This window comes from Melopsittacus undulatus, chromosome 2 (genome assembly GCF_012275295.1).
Source record: "Melopsittacus undulatus isolate bMelUnd1 chromosome 2, bMelUnd1.mat.Z, whole genome shotgun sequence".
NCBI classification, from domain to species: Eukaryota; Metazoa; Chordata; class Aves; order Psittaciformes; family Psittaculidae; genus Melopsittacus; species Melopsittacus undulatus.
The window spans coordinates 52270040-52284639 of NC_047528.1; the positions used below are offsets into that span (position 1 = coordinate 52270040).

Below are 14600 nucleotides of genomic sequence, written 5' to 3' on the forward strand. Positions count from 1 at the left end.
CGTGTTTAACCCATTCAGGGTAATAAAGAACCCAGTAACAACACAGATTTACTTTAAGGAGGTTTGTAATCAATCATCTTACTCCCCAGCACCATTTGCTGTTTTCAGATTTTTTTGTAAGTCTCAAAAGTCCTGAAGTGTTTCCTTCCATAACCATGTTCCTCTCCTGAGAGTCCAGGCTTTTGTCAACAATTATGAAAACCAGCCAGGCTCCCTCTTGGTACCCTATTTTATACACACATGATGAGAGACAGGTCTGACAGAACAGCATTCAAAAAGGGAGTGGGTAAATCCCTGGAAGAAAAATTTGGGGAGACCTATTAAATACAAAGACATCAGCTACAGGTTGCTTGAGAAGATTCATGGGTATTATCATGCTCTGCCTGCCCTGATTTTGCACTTCTCTGTAGACATCTGGTCTTGGCTGTGATTGGAGACTGGATACTGAGTGAGATGAACTGTTTGGCTGACCTGCTAAAGTCATCCTTGTGTACTTTGGTATCCTGCTCTCAGGTAAAATGCAAATGGAGAAAACAGCGTGGAAATGCAGGTATTTTGCCCAGAACAGCAGTGCTCCTTGGATTTTGCGCAGGGAATCTGTACAGCAAAAAAGGCATAGTGATTAAGAGGCGAACAGAGTTAATAGCATAGGTAGTGCTCTTGCTGCCCTTGCCTTGGGAGCTTTGTTTGGATTTGCCATGCAACTTCCCCGAGCTGGGTAATTTTTTGGAGTATATTATTAATAAAGCTGTTGTCAGGCTTCAACATATTTTCAGCTTGCAAATTCAACATATCTTAATTTACATGGTTTATTGAGACCTGTCCTTGTCCTTCAGTACAGAAGGATGCTGTTTGTCACATGAATGCGTCAGTAAGAGTTCTGCCTTCTCAGCTTAGTAGGAAACCAGAGTAGAGAAAACAGAAAATTGACAACAGCCTGGGCCCTTTTAAATCATGCTCCTGTGTAACAGCATGTTGCTGGTCCTTTGGCTGGTGAGAACAGTCATTTGATCGTGCATTCCCTCCATGCCAGTCTATAAAAATTTCACAGTACATAAGCATAATTTTCTATAAATATTTTTACAGTCCTAAAAAAAAAAAAAAAAAGAAATAAATAAATACAATGCATGTCTGCAGCTGAATGTGAGTACAAGCCCCTAGTGCACTGGGGTACCCTTCCCTGGCTAATTTGGTTTGATTAATAGGTATTACATGGTGCTCTCTGCCAAAAGCAAAACATTTGTTTCCACAATAGGCCAAGTGATAACGTCATTGCTGCCGGGGATGATAACACAGAAGGCACAGCAACAGAAATTGCTTTTGCCCTCTTGTCAAGGTGGAAGCAGAATTTTCTGTATGTAATTCATACACTTAAGAGGATAAAATCAGGATTCTTTGGACTTGGAAGCAAGAAGTGTTTCAGTTAACAGACGGTGAGAGAAGGTGTAAACCAAGAGAGGAAGAGAAGGTTAAGTGGAGTGGAATGAATATCATTCCAGGGGGAGAATTTAGCTAGAAGAAGAAAAACTGTTTTCTACAACTGTGTTTTAATCGAAGCATAATGAGCATTAGTTTTATCAGCGTAACTTCCAAAACACTTCATGTTAGAAGATACACCTGTGGGCTCAAGTAATCTACAGACTTAAAGTTCAGGAGAAATATTTCATGGTCCATTAGCAAAGTAGTACGTTGGATGTGTCCCAAGCTATTGTTTAGCAGTTGGGTACATTTTTCTCCTCACCTGCTTTTCTCGGGACAAAGGACATTAACATTATTATGTTGTAAAGCCCACTTCAAAGTAAACCGTCAGACTTTAATAAGAAGCTCACTGCCATACTGTAAATAGTGTGAAACATGCTAAAGAGCCTGAACTTGGCACACTAGTGATCTTGACAAGGAGAATATGGCTCATTTAGCAAAACTGATATGTGGAGGTCATGCTCGGTTTAAATAAAACAGACCAATGTTTTCTAACCTCTCCCTGGACTTCTCTTGGCTTAATAGAATAGGGTTGACTGTGGGTTCGTTTGAATTACAGCTTACAAGCATTCATCTCTGTGTATAACAGGAAAGGAGAGATGTTGCAACAGTTCGTTATCTCCGAGTCAAGCAAATAAAATAAATAATGATTCTTTTGTAAGTTGGGGCACTTTCGACTTCACCTGAGTTTAGGTCAAATTAATACAGGAACTGGGATTAGAATTTTATTCCTTTTGGCTCCCAGCTACCTGGTCAATTTAGTGGGTTGCTTTTCTGTTAGGGCAGTTCTGGCTTCTCTTTTGGGCGATGCTGGTTTGCTCGATGCCAGTAGAAGCTATTTAACAACTTAAAGTGGAAAAAAATCCTTAAAATCAATATTTGTAAATTTAATGTGAAATTTGTAGAAGAAAATGCATTCACTATAATTGTGGGGTTTTTTTTAAATGTTATGGTAGCAGGAAGGTTTTTGCTTCTTATTTGCAATCAAAGAACAAATAATGTTTCATGGAAGTCTGTCTTGTTTTCCCTTGTTTCTTGAGTATAGGGAATGTTATTTTTTGTGACTTCACAGTAGTTCTGAAAAGAGCCAGACGCCTGGTGCTGGCTTTAATGCTGTCATTTTACTGAACTATATAAAGACATTACTAAACTCTACTGCAACGCACTGGAAGAGGTTGCCAAAAGAAGTGGTAAATGCTCCATCTCTGGCAGTGTTCAAGGCCAGGTTGGACAGAGCCTTAGGTGACATTGTCTAGGGAGAAGTGTTCCTTCTCCCTAGACAGGGGAGGGGGGTTGGAATTAGATGATCCTAAGGTCTTTTCCAGCCCTAACTGGTCTATGATTCTGTGTTACCCAGTCTTACTCAATATCTAATATTAGGTTACATATCAATAATATGAATGTTAGAAATTGGTACAAGAGAAGTATATGAAACTGGCATAGTACTCACTGGGTGAATGATACCTCTGTGCTGTCTCACCACCTGCTGGCCCTGTTTCCTAATCTGGTTGGCTGATGGAGTGAGAAAAGCCTATTTTCACCACACAACAATCTCTTGAAGAGTGTAATTTATTCAGATGTGATTAACAGGAACTGGCAGGGAGGAGCCAGATCTGCCGCAGGTGGGGTGGTGGGGAGGGAGAGGGGCTGCAGACTGTGCTGTCATACACTGTCACGCTTCCTCTGCTCTTTGCTCCATCAGGTATGGGGCACTGGCTTCCAGCTTTAGGCTAGGATTAAGATGTAGCTTTGATTCCTCAGCAGGGAGTCTGGGGGAGGGCAAGAGAAAGCAGTGCGAGGGAGTCATGGAAATGGCAAGTAGCTGGAATTGAAAGCGATGCTGGAGTGTGCTTGTGAAGTCATGACGGTCCTTTGGTGTGCAGCATCTCTTTGGTTTGGAGGCCTTGAATGCTATTTAAAGCACAAACAATAGAAAAAAAATACATTTAAAAGAATGTAACAGTGAGGTTTAGTTGAAAAGCTGAAGCAAAGTCCCTCCATCTTTTGGACTGAAGCAGCTGCCAATGTCTCCTAAACATGTGGCTGTGTCATGAGTGCTTTGAAAGTGGAGTCAGTCCACTGTGCAGCTGCAAACAGGAGGTATGACTTAGTGGGATTTGGATGCTTTTTCCTGGCCTTAAGGGTAAGGGTTCAGTAGCTGTCAGTCTTTAAATTTTCCACTGTGAATGTTCCAAGGTAGTTAACTTGATCTGGTTATAGACAAATCCCTATGTGTAAAGCTTACACAGAGAATCTTTCCAATGGGTTTTGGCTGTAAACATAGTGAACTGCAAAGTTTCCTTTGCAAATGTGGTCAGATGCTGAAGGAGTGGCAGCTTTTTTGAAGGAACACGGTGCTTGTCAGTAGTCTGAAGATGCATCTGTAGGGTGGGGCACTTTGGTTAATCCTTGTGTTTGGATGGTCTGGGATATCTGGGAGTGGTTGTATTTTATCCCACATTGGCTGTCCCAGGTAAAATCACTGACTCAAAACTATTAAGTACAGGTTGAAGGGAATGGCTAAACGGGGGGGTATTATTTCTCATAGAGCAGTTTATCTCCTGGACAAATAGGAGCGACATGAGAATCTGAGCTAAGGTAACATGGATAAGATGTTGCTAGTTTGTGAACTTGCATTGTGGAGTGTGAAACTAGTGATGCTTATAGTTAACTGTGTCTGATGCTTATAGTTAACTGTGTCAAAAGGTAGAGAGCTCGTTTCCCCCCACTTACAACTTCCAGACAGAGCTTAAAATTTCAACTTGAAATTCTTTGTGCCTGGTGTCTACTGCAGGGTCATTGTTTTGTTGCTTGGTTAAAAGATTCCTGCAGCGAATTTAAGACTATGGACATGATTTTCTGGAAGTCAGCGTCATGAATTTGCGTTTACATGTGAGCATATAAAAGTTGTAGCAGCAGCCTGCTTTGGGTCAGGGCTTACAATTGGACAGTTCCTTTTCCTGTGGTTAGAGATGTGAATTTGGTCCTCTTGAAAGTGTTCGCATGTTTAGATAAGTGAACTGTCTCTCTCAGAAGAGTTGCAGTATATGCATGCTGGGGTTGAAAACTGATCCTCAAGACATTCTCTTGGCATTAGAGTATCCAGCAGATCCATTTTGGTAACTGTAGGTTGGTCCTGAAGGTGAGTTTTTTTCTGCTGGAGTTTAGGTGTTTACCTGAATTTGGGCAGCAATCTGTTCTGACAGTCAACATTCTTCTGCCCTGCTAGTGATCTGAAGGAGGAATGCCCTGCTTCCCAGAGCACAGTAAGTCTCTGAGGTTTTATTTTTCTTTTTTAATGCTTTATTTTTAAAACACTTATGTAAATGATCAAGTATATTTAGCACATCCCCTCTGTTTTTCAAACTTTTTAATTCTTGAGTTTCTGGTATATACATAGAGGAAATATATGGATCATATTGATAAACTTTGACATTAGGAGCAACAAACTGAGTTTGTCTTGAAATTTCTTACTGAAGATTTTAAAGTGATGAATAATACAGAGTGTTTAATTCTCTAAGAGTAAAGTAAAATGCTGTTTTAATGCCTTTTAACTTAGTGGTTTCAGTTCTTTACTCATTACTGCACGTTATCTACTGAAGTATAAATTGATGGCTTGGCTTCAGGAGCGAAGATTTTGGGAAGGGCTTTAACCACCCTTGCTTCAAACACGATGACCAAGGGCGAGTGGGGTATGCAAATCTGGTTTGAAAAAGGGTGCTTAGGCAATCAGGGAGTGTCCGACCAGGACTGTCATCTCCTGAGTAATCTTAAGCTACCCATGCGCTGGTCTGCCTGCATGCAAGGTTGGATCTGCAGCTCCCCATGCACTTTGTCACCTACCGATTCGACCCTCACCTGTCCATACCGACAAGTGAGAGCAAGCCCTTCCAGCCTGCGCAGGGCATGTTTGAGGTGAGGCACAACTTGCGCAGAACTGTCCCCACCCTTTACACCTGAGGTTTAACTGCCCGGCCTAATGAGCTAGGACAGTGACAGCAAAGTCTGCAGGTCGTAGGTTTGTAAGAATGTCCTTCTCTTAGATTGCAGACAGTACAAGGCTGGATGAGCTCCATCAGCCCGGGTTTGAAGATAGGAGTTTTCCTTCTGTGTTCTGAGCAAGACTGTCATCTCCTGGGCCAATCTCCAGTGACCGCTGTCACGACCCCACCGAGGCACTGGCGGCACTGCGGTATCGCTATGTCTAGGTGGGATTCTGACTTAGAGGCGCTCAGTCATAAGCTCACAGATGGTGGCCTTGCACCAGTGGCTCCTCAGCCAAGCGCACGCACCAGGGGTCTGAACCTGTGGTTCCTCTTGTACATGTCCAGGAAGTCTCAGCTTCTCCATTAAACAGATATGACATAATCCATTGCCACATAATCTGTTTGACAAGTGAAACTGCTGTACCAAAGCAGCACATATTTTGTACAGAGCAAAAGTTTCTATTTTCCAGCTGAGAGATCCAGCTGGTTTATAATAGAACAGGGCTTTGTGCTCGCTTGCAGCTCCTAAAGATGCTGGGTGCCTAGTATTCCTCAGAATGTGAACCTTTTCTGGGGGCTCTGAGTGCCTGTGTGCTTTGCCTTGTTTAATAATTAAAAGGATTTTTTTCTGGGATTTTTTTTTTTTATTCTTAGAAAAGTAAAAATTATTTTGTGGTTTTGAACAGAAAAAAAGGTCTGGAGCCTACCACAGGCTCTTTCCAGCTCTCTTCTGTTCCTCCATGTTGTGCTAGCTTTCCATGAAAGGGAAGTGGTGCTTATCTGAAAAGAGAGGTTTAAAGTTAAATAGTTTTTACCAGTACAAGTTTGTGCATTTAGTTCACTGTGCATGTGGAAACCTTTTTAGATGTGTATTCTGGATCAATTCCATTGATCCAAGTGAGTGAGAGACTGCAAATAAACAGCAATAGTTGAAAAACAAAGCAAAGACCCTGACACCACAACTCTTAAATTAGTTCTTTTATACCTACTATGTTGAGGGCTTTCTTCAGCAACAATATTTTGGCTCTTGGTTGTCAGTGTGTAAGTTTTGGTAGTTTGCTTAGTTTGCAGTTTGTAAGTTTGGTAGTTTGTGGGGTGTGTAGGCATGATCTGGAGTCATCTATAACAAAACAACAAAACGAAACGCCCAAGCAAATGAAAAAGCAAACCTTCTGCCATAATAAGGGACCCTGTTGGTGCTTAGGGCTCTAGACTGGTGAGATCCTGTTGGTTTTGGCAGGACAGTTAGCTTTGGCTGATACATTGGAACACAAAGAGAAGTTAGAAGCAATGGAAAGAAGAGTAGAGCTCCCATTTGTGGGAGGCCATCGTGTTCTCTTTGTGGTGGGTGAGTAGGTTTTGCAACACAAAAGGTCAGGGTGTCCAGTGATGTTAGTAATGGCCTGTGACCTTGGAGGCATTTATTATTATTGTACTTCTGTAAATCCCATGTTTCTTTCCCTCATTTACTTCGCTCTGTTTACCCAAAGCACTGGGTTTTCCCCTGTAATCACAGTCTCTTCTGCTTTCCTTCTAAAATTCCTTCATGCTTTTTTTTCATATCCTTTCTCCATTTTAATTCCACGCCTATCTTTTTCCTCATTTCCCGTGAAGTCTCTCTCATCCTTCATTTTCTACAACCAGCCATTTCACTTTCCTACCTTCCACTCCTGTTTTCTCCTTCTCTTGAGCTGTTTCCTCGTATCTCAGACTCTACTTCCTTTGATTTCTCCCATATTTTTTCCCCAGTTTGTTTTCCCTCTCACATTCAGGCTTTCCAAGTGGCACCTCTTCCTTCACCTTCCTGGTGCAGGTGGTGGGGGAGAGAAGGTAGGGCATGTGCCTGTATGTGGTCATGAACAGATGGACATGTAAGTGGTGGGGATGAAGCACTCCAAATTCTCCTGTCTCCACCATGTTTGCACCTGCCTCCTGCTGAAGGGAGACCTTCAGAAAGGTCTCAGCTCTGTCTCTCCTAAGCCTGCAGGAGCAGAAACTGCTGGAGCACTCATTGGCTATCAAGAAACTAAATAGTGTTGTTATTTTTTACAAGATGCAGATTTTTGAGACTAACTTTTTGTGTTTCCCTTTCTTTAGAAAATGGTCATGTAATGAGAAGATAGGGAGCAGGATGATGATGTATTTTACTCCTCTTCTACCCTGTGTCTGCCCCTCTCCACCCTCCCTGATGCTTTTTGGTATTCTTGCCGCAGTTTCACTAAACTTCATATGTGATTATTGTTCACTTTTTTAAACCATGGCTACTGCCATTTATAAACTTTGCGCTGTTTGCTTTGCCATGTGTGAGATCTGGTTTTCTTCAGGCTTAACACCTACTACTTGAGAAACAACTTTGTCAAGTTTAGTAGTATGCAGCCCGGGAGAGTATTACTATTTGTGACTTTTCAGCAGTGCGTGGTATAACATTTACCCTTTTCCCCAAATTTCCATCTGTCTCCTACATCTATTACTGAAAACAGTTACTGGCATTTCTGAATTGGAATGGATGGCTCTAGGGAGAGTATTTCCTCTTTCACGTTTAGCCAGCTAAATCATCATCCCAACAAGCTATCAGTAAACAAGCTCTTGTGGAGAGGCTCTCCTTCCTCCCTCTTTTTCCTTTTCATCAGTTATAAGTATTTTCTCAATTTTTTGTATGTTCTCATTGGTGCTGTGGGGAAACATCGTTTGAGTATTTCATTTGAAGAATGCTTAGTTCATGTACTGTACCATACTGCAATTATGTAGAATTATTTAAAAATGTGCTAATTCTCTTACAACTCAGTCTTGATGACCAGGTAAAGTTAAGTATCATCCAGACCCATCTGATTGCACACTGGACTTGAAACTAAATTTTTGAGCAATTAGAATTGCATTACCTTTATTCATGCCAGCAGTAGCAATTTTGGTGCAGGTATCAGTCACGTAGTAAAACCCCTTCTAGTAGCATTACAAAGTAATAGAACAGCCTTTTGATGTGAAGACCTGGAAGTCAGACCTGGGATCTGTTCCTGAAACTGTGTGGGAGTAATTCTTACTCACATTACTAACAATCCTGACTTCAATTAAATCAAATGAATCCAAGCACAGAATAGTAATTATTCTGGCATGGGAAAGCTGACTGTTCTTAGAGCTGTTTTTATTGATGTGTTTTAAAACCTCACTTATTCCAGTCCTTCCCCCTTTCTTTATTCTTGCACAAAAATAATCCGTCACCTGTTTCTAACTGGTATTTGCGAAGTGAAAGTTTCTTTGAAGCTGAAGAGAAGGAAACATCATGTCCAGGTTTCCCTGTCTGTGTATAAAATACAGTAATTCATTAAAAAATATTTATTGTAGCTAACCATTTGATTTTCAGATTTGCTTATCTGTAAAATATCCTAAGTATTTTGTAGTCCACAAATAGCTCAAGTTCTATATTTAAGTCTTTAGATTTTGATGCTGAATCATCTATTTGTAAAGGTACATGAAGGCTAATTTAATCAGAGAAAAATTGATATAAGCACTGCTTCATATTTGAAATAACTCATTAGATGATGATAAGTTAATGGTGAACCCTTTCATAGAAGTCTTTCTAAAACAGCCTTTAGCTTAACAGGGAAACTAACTCTATTTTCTGTATGTGGAGGGGTTTTTTTCCCCTATAATTTTTGAGTGACGAATTCTTTGTTTTGGTGTTTTTCCCTTGAGAAACAGGGAGAGGGACAAAAATATGAACAGAGTTCTTCTATCCTTATTTCTAAAGAAGAACAAATAACAAGTAACAGCTTATAATGTAGTAACACAATCTAAAGGGACAAATGATAAATTAATGGAAACGGATTCTTGTGTATTGTTTTGGAGACTAAGCACATTAGATTGAATTGTTTCACAACCAGCATGCCTAATTATTTTGTCTGCCACATTCATCTATTTAAATCATTCCCAACTTTTGGATTGCTGCCTAGAATATTACTGCAGTACGTGTTTCAACTGGTTATTCCCTTGTCATGTGTAACTTCACGAGGGAGGCTGATTTTCTTTGGAAAAAAAGAAGTAAAAGTGAGCATTGGCAGTATGTTATAACATCTGATAAAAAGGGATGACAGGTTTCGTAATGTTGATTTGAATGAGTTACACGTGAACTGATACTGTATTTGTCTTGTCAGGTCAGTGACTTAAAAAGTGCCTTTGTCAAGTCACTTCTATGAGCGAGGACTGCTACACCCGTGTTCTCAAAATCCCATCTTTGCCAGCCAGACATTGCCTTCACCTTACAACTGGTGGAAGATACCTCAGCTGTCTCCATTTGCCAATGAGTTGATGGGAAACTGAAAGCAGAAAAAGAGGAAGAATAATTATTGTTATTCCCAGAACATGAACAAATGACTGCATTGCTTTTTGTGTGTAATCAATACCAGCAAGCAGCCGTCAAAGAACTACTATCAAGGAGTGCCATTGCATTGAAAGACCTTGGCTTAAAACTGGTGCATCTGTGATACAATCAACAAGCCCACGTGTTTTACAGACAGAAATGCGACTGAGCATGTTTTTTCCCAGCCAGAAGTCTACAAGCGGGACTTAATGATTGATGAGTGACTGCTTGCTGATAAACTTTCTCTGTTTATTCTGCTTTGTGTGTGTTGGACATTGTTAATCGTCCCCCACATTTTTGTTGGTTTATTTTTTTAACTTTCTTTTCAATTGGAATTGAATTTTTTTTTCTCTCCCCTTTTTTTTTCCTCTTTTTTTTCTCCCTTCCCTTTGCCATTAGTTCTGGAAGTTTCTTCAGCATAATTCACTTGACAGCAGTTTCAAAATCAGCTTTTCATCATGGCTTTGAATGTTGCTCCTGTAAGAGATACAAAATGGCTAACATTAGAAGTGTGCAGACAGTTTCAGAGGGGAACTTGTTCACGCTCTGATGAAGAATGCAAATTTGCACACCCCCCTAAAAGTTGCCAGGTTGAAAATGGAAGAGTTATTGCCTGCTTTGATTCCTTAAAGGTAAGAGAAAAAGATTGCATATGTAATGAAAATGCAACTGCATTGTACTGAAAGTAAATGTGAAATGATGAGTTACAACTAAATCAGGTTTATCAGAAAGGGATTTTTTTTTCTTGATAAGTGCATATTAATACAAATGTTGTTTGTCATAACTTGTTTATTGAAGCTGTTAAAAGATTTCTTTCTAAGGATTTTCTTTTCCAGTGTCAATGTTGTTTACAAAGTGATGTGACTGTGGGACACAGGATTGCTTACAGCTGCTGAGACAATTGTATTCTCCCAAGTATATTTTATGAATTATCATTGTTTCATGGCAAATGAAAGTCCACGGTGGCACAGTACTAGGCCATTACCAGAGTCTTAATGAAAAAAGTCATATGGAAAGAGTGCAGATTCTTTTGTTTAAATCAAGAAGTGAAAAAAGTCTATCTATTACTTAAATTTTGACAAAATGGGTTGTTTACCCTTGGTATTGTTGACTGTCAGATAAATCAGTAGCATTGATAATTACATGTATGGACAGAGTAGATAGCAGAGTAAGTTTAGAACAGAGTAAACGGATTCTCTCCTTTAGAGGATATTTAGCAATTGTGTTATTAGGCCATCAGCTGCTTCTAACTTCCTAATGACATCAGGCATGCTTTAGAAAACTATTTTAAAAGTTCTGTGAGAATACTGTGTGTACTGTGTAGAAGATTAATGACCCCTTGGGATTTGGGGAGTACACAGTGTCTTCTGTGATGATACGTTTGTGTTCTCGCGTTGACAGACGGGAAACGCTTATTTCATATAAATAATTAAAGAACAAAATTGAGCATTTCAGATTTTACTGTGAAAGTTTTAAATGTGGTTTTGTCTTTTGGGTATGGGAGAATGCCTTGGCCTGCTTTTTAAATTTAGCTCTGTAGATCAAAATTCTGGTCTGTCACCAAAAACTCCCTTACTGTGAAAACATTAGTGTGAATGAGAACAAAATTCAGTGTTACTTGACCATGTTAATTTATTTTCATCATAACTTGTTGTTTTTTTGGTTTGGCTTTTGGGTTTGTGTTTAATTTTGGGTTTTTTTTTGTTTTTGGGTTTTTTTTGTTTTTTTTTTTTTTATGCATGCAGGATATTGTGCTAGGTATCTTTCTTCTGGGCTTTCTCACTCCTCTTCTTTTGAGGATTTAGAAGAAATTGACTCAGGAAAAATGCTTTTGGAGGGGAGCTGTTGTTCTGTATGTTCTTCAAACCAGAACAGCACCTTTGGAGTCATGGCAGGATGTCACTGAGTGCTATTAATGACCTTAATCCATGGATTACTGCTCAATAAAATGTAACAGCTTCTTTGTAAATGTTCTTGTGTATTGGTTGCCTGCCAATAGGATAATTTTATTTTTTTTTTCTTTTAAGACCAAGCAGGCTAGTGTCTGCAGCAAATGGGCAATAATCAGCTTTTTACAAAAACCAGGCAAGTCAGTAGGTGTTTTTTTTAATACAGTTTTTAACTATCATAAAGGCTTGGGGCTATGAGGCAGGAGGTGGCCAGCAGGTCTCACTCACCCATGGGCTAACAGGGCAGTGGTTTACAGTGCAAGAGGAGCTGCTGCTGCTGCTGAATCATTCTGGCTGAAGCAGTGCTGCTCCTGTCCTTGCTGCCCGAGGCAGCATCATGCTCCCTGGCAGCATAGGGTGCTTGCAGCGGAGGTGCCAGCTGTTCAAGCTGGAGACGTCCATGCAGGCATAGTTATGACCCATGAATCTAAACCAGAGTCACAGCCTAAGCTAATAATACCATGAAGAGAAATCCTGAGGGATTGCTGTGGATAATTGACTGATCAACAATGCTGATTGTCAGTGGAGAGAAGTTCAAAACTGTGTAAGAAATGTAGTCGAAGCAAACGGGAGTGTTTTGTTCTAGTGTGGAAGGGCATCTGCTCCCAAGGGGCCAGCTCATTCCAGCCCAGCTGTGGAGGCTAAAGCAGTGGTGCTCCATCCTGCTGCCTGTCATCATCCTCTTTCTAGGAGGCAGAAGAGAGCATACACCTGGGCTTCCCTTCTTGTGTCTTCTAGTTCAGTCTGTTGGGTTAAATTGCTGGTAAAGATGGGATTATAGCAAGAAGATAGACTATGGGCTGAAGCAGGTAAATGTGGAGGTACAGGTTTCTTTCCACCAACCCTGGTGCAGGCAGAGGGAGGCCCAATAATGGGACAACAATGTCTTCAATTGAAGCTCCTCGCTGCTGAGCATGAGGTGCACCCATGCATTTTACTAAGCTGCCTGACCCCACAATGCATAAAAACTGTTGGGACAACGACAAGTGCATAGCTCCTCCTGGCTGTGTCATTTGGTGTCCTTGCAATCCTTATCTCTTATTCAGAAGAGTGTTTGTAAATTGCTGTATATCAAATCAGACTGGTTTGGATTGGAAAGGACCTTAAGCTCATCCAGTTCCAACCCCCCTGCCATGGGCAAGGTCATGTTCCACTAGACCAGGTTGCTCAAAGCCCTGTCCATCCTGGCCTTGAACACTGCCAGGGATGGGGCACTCACAGCTTGCTTGGAAACAATGTACAGTAAGAACATGCCTGGTTAGCTCAGTTTGTTTATACTACCGGTTGAGGGACTTAAGTCATTAGTCACATAAATCCACTTGATGAGTAGCTTTCGGAAATAGTGGTGTTAATCATACAGTTTCAGAACAAGGCTTTGGCACTTGGCAAGGTAACTTTGCATGTAAATAAACAGAACAGTCTAGAATGATAGATAAAATCAGAATTTAATTACAAAAACTTGAGAGTAATTTTCCTTGCTGAACATTGAATGGCTCTTAAATGCAACCGATTATTTAGAGTTTATTTACATAATATCTAGAGCTTTGGAGACTTAGTGTTTTAACTGTCTTGGTTTGCTGTACCTGCTGTAAAATTAAATTATAACAAATATGTTGAGTCTTTTTGAATAAACATCTTCCTACCCAGAGAAGACTGAGAATTTTTTTAGTCTCAGATTGAGGTATGGGTTACATTTAGGTTGCGCCTGGTAGTTACAGCTGCTCCCTAAGAAGTCAGTCAAACACAAGATACAGCACTCTGAGACAGGCTTTCCTTTACATGCTGATCAATCAAAAGAGCCCCTGTTTTGGGAAGCTACATGCGCTTTCCCGCATGCTGCCTTCTTTCCAGATTTCTAGGACAAACAAGGGAGCATGGTATCGGTATCTGCTACCTGGACCAGGCTGCTGAAGCACCAGTATGGAGATGGCAAAGGGCCACAGAGATGACACAGGGTCTGGAGCATCTCTCCTATGAGAAGGGGCTGAGAGAGCTGGGGTGTGACACTGGCACAGGTTGCCAGAGGTTGTGGTAGAGTCTCCATCCTCAGAGATACTAAAAAGCCATCTGGACATGGTGGTTGGGCAGTTGGCTGTATGTGGCTCTGCTTGAGCAGGGGTTTGGACCACATGACAACCAGACCTTCCAAATTCAACCATCCTGTGATTGTGTGACCCAAAGCATCTTCACACTGACTTGCCTGTAGCCTCAGGGTTGTTCTAAACTTGTAAAAACTGACTGAAGGAAATTGGGACTGAAGGAAATGATCCCATCCAGGGACACCTGCCTCCACGCTGTGCCATGTGCTCCCACCACTGTCTTTGTGATGGTGCTGTGCACTATGTTGTGAAGTTGATTGTGGTTAAACCCAAGTGGTGGTTGTAGTTGCTGTTGACATAAGGGAGAGGGGCTGCATGGCACTGTGTCACTTTCTGCTGGTGGTGGTGCTATGGCCTTAGGCCAGGCTTCTGGAGTAATATGGTTGCATCAGAATCCAAGTTTTCCTGTATTAAATAAGTATATTTGTAGGTCTGTTGGTTCCAAGTAAAAGGTCAACAGACTTTGACAAATGCTGTTTGCTTTTAACTCAAAAGGGGGTTTTGGCTCTGAATACCTGTCCTTGCAAAACTTGACTTTAAACCCAGCAAAAGTTGCAACAGCAACTGTTGGACTGATTACAGTTTTAAGGAGCCAAAATGCTCTCTGTTGAAGACTGTCTGGGCTCTGAGTATCTTTCATCTGTGACATGCTCCAGGCTAGGCAGAAATAGCTAAAGACTAATGAGCCTGGTTCAGATTCAGGCCAGAAACTTGCTGATTTCAAGCCAGGTTC

The 14600-nt window shown here is 40.9% G+C and overlaps 1 protein-coding gene across 5 annotated transcripts in view; it reads left to right on the forward strand.

Annotated features, from left to right (window-relative positions):
- The window catches only part of MBNL2 (muscleblind like splicing regulator 2), a 118064-nt gene that overhangs the window by 35450 nt on the left and 68014 nt on the right, over positions 1 to 14600 (forward strand). For all 5 annotated transcript variants that reach the window (XM_034071416.1, XM_034071399.1, XM_034071434.1 and 2 more), the window contains exon 2: positions 9614 to 10451. In XM_034071416.1, the coding sequence (XP_033927307.1) occupies positions 10278 to 10451 (174 nt within the window). In that variant the 5' untranslated portion in view covers positions 9614 to 10277. The remainder of the gene's footprint in view (positions 1 to 9613; positions 10452 to 14600) is intronic.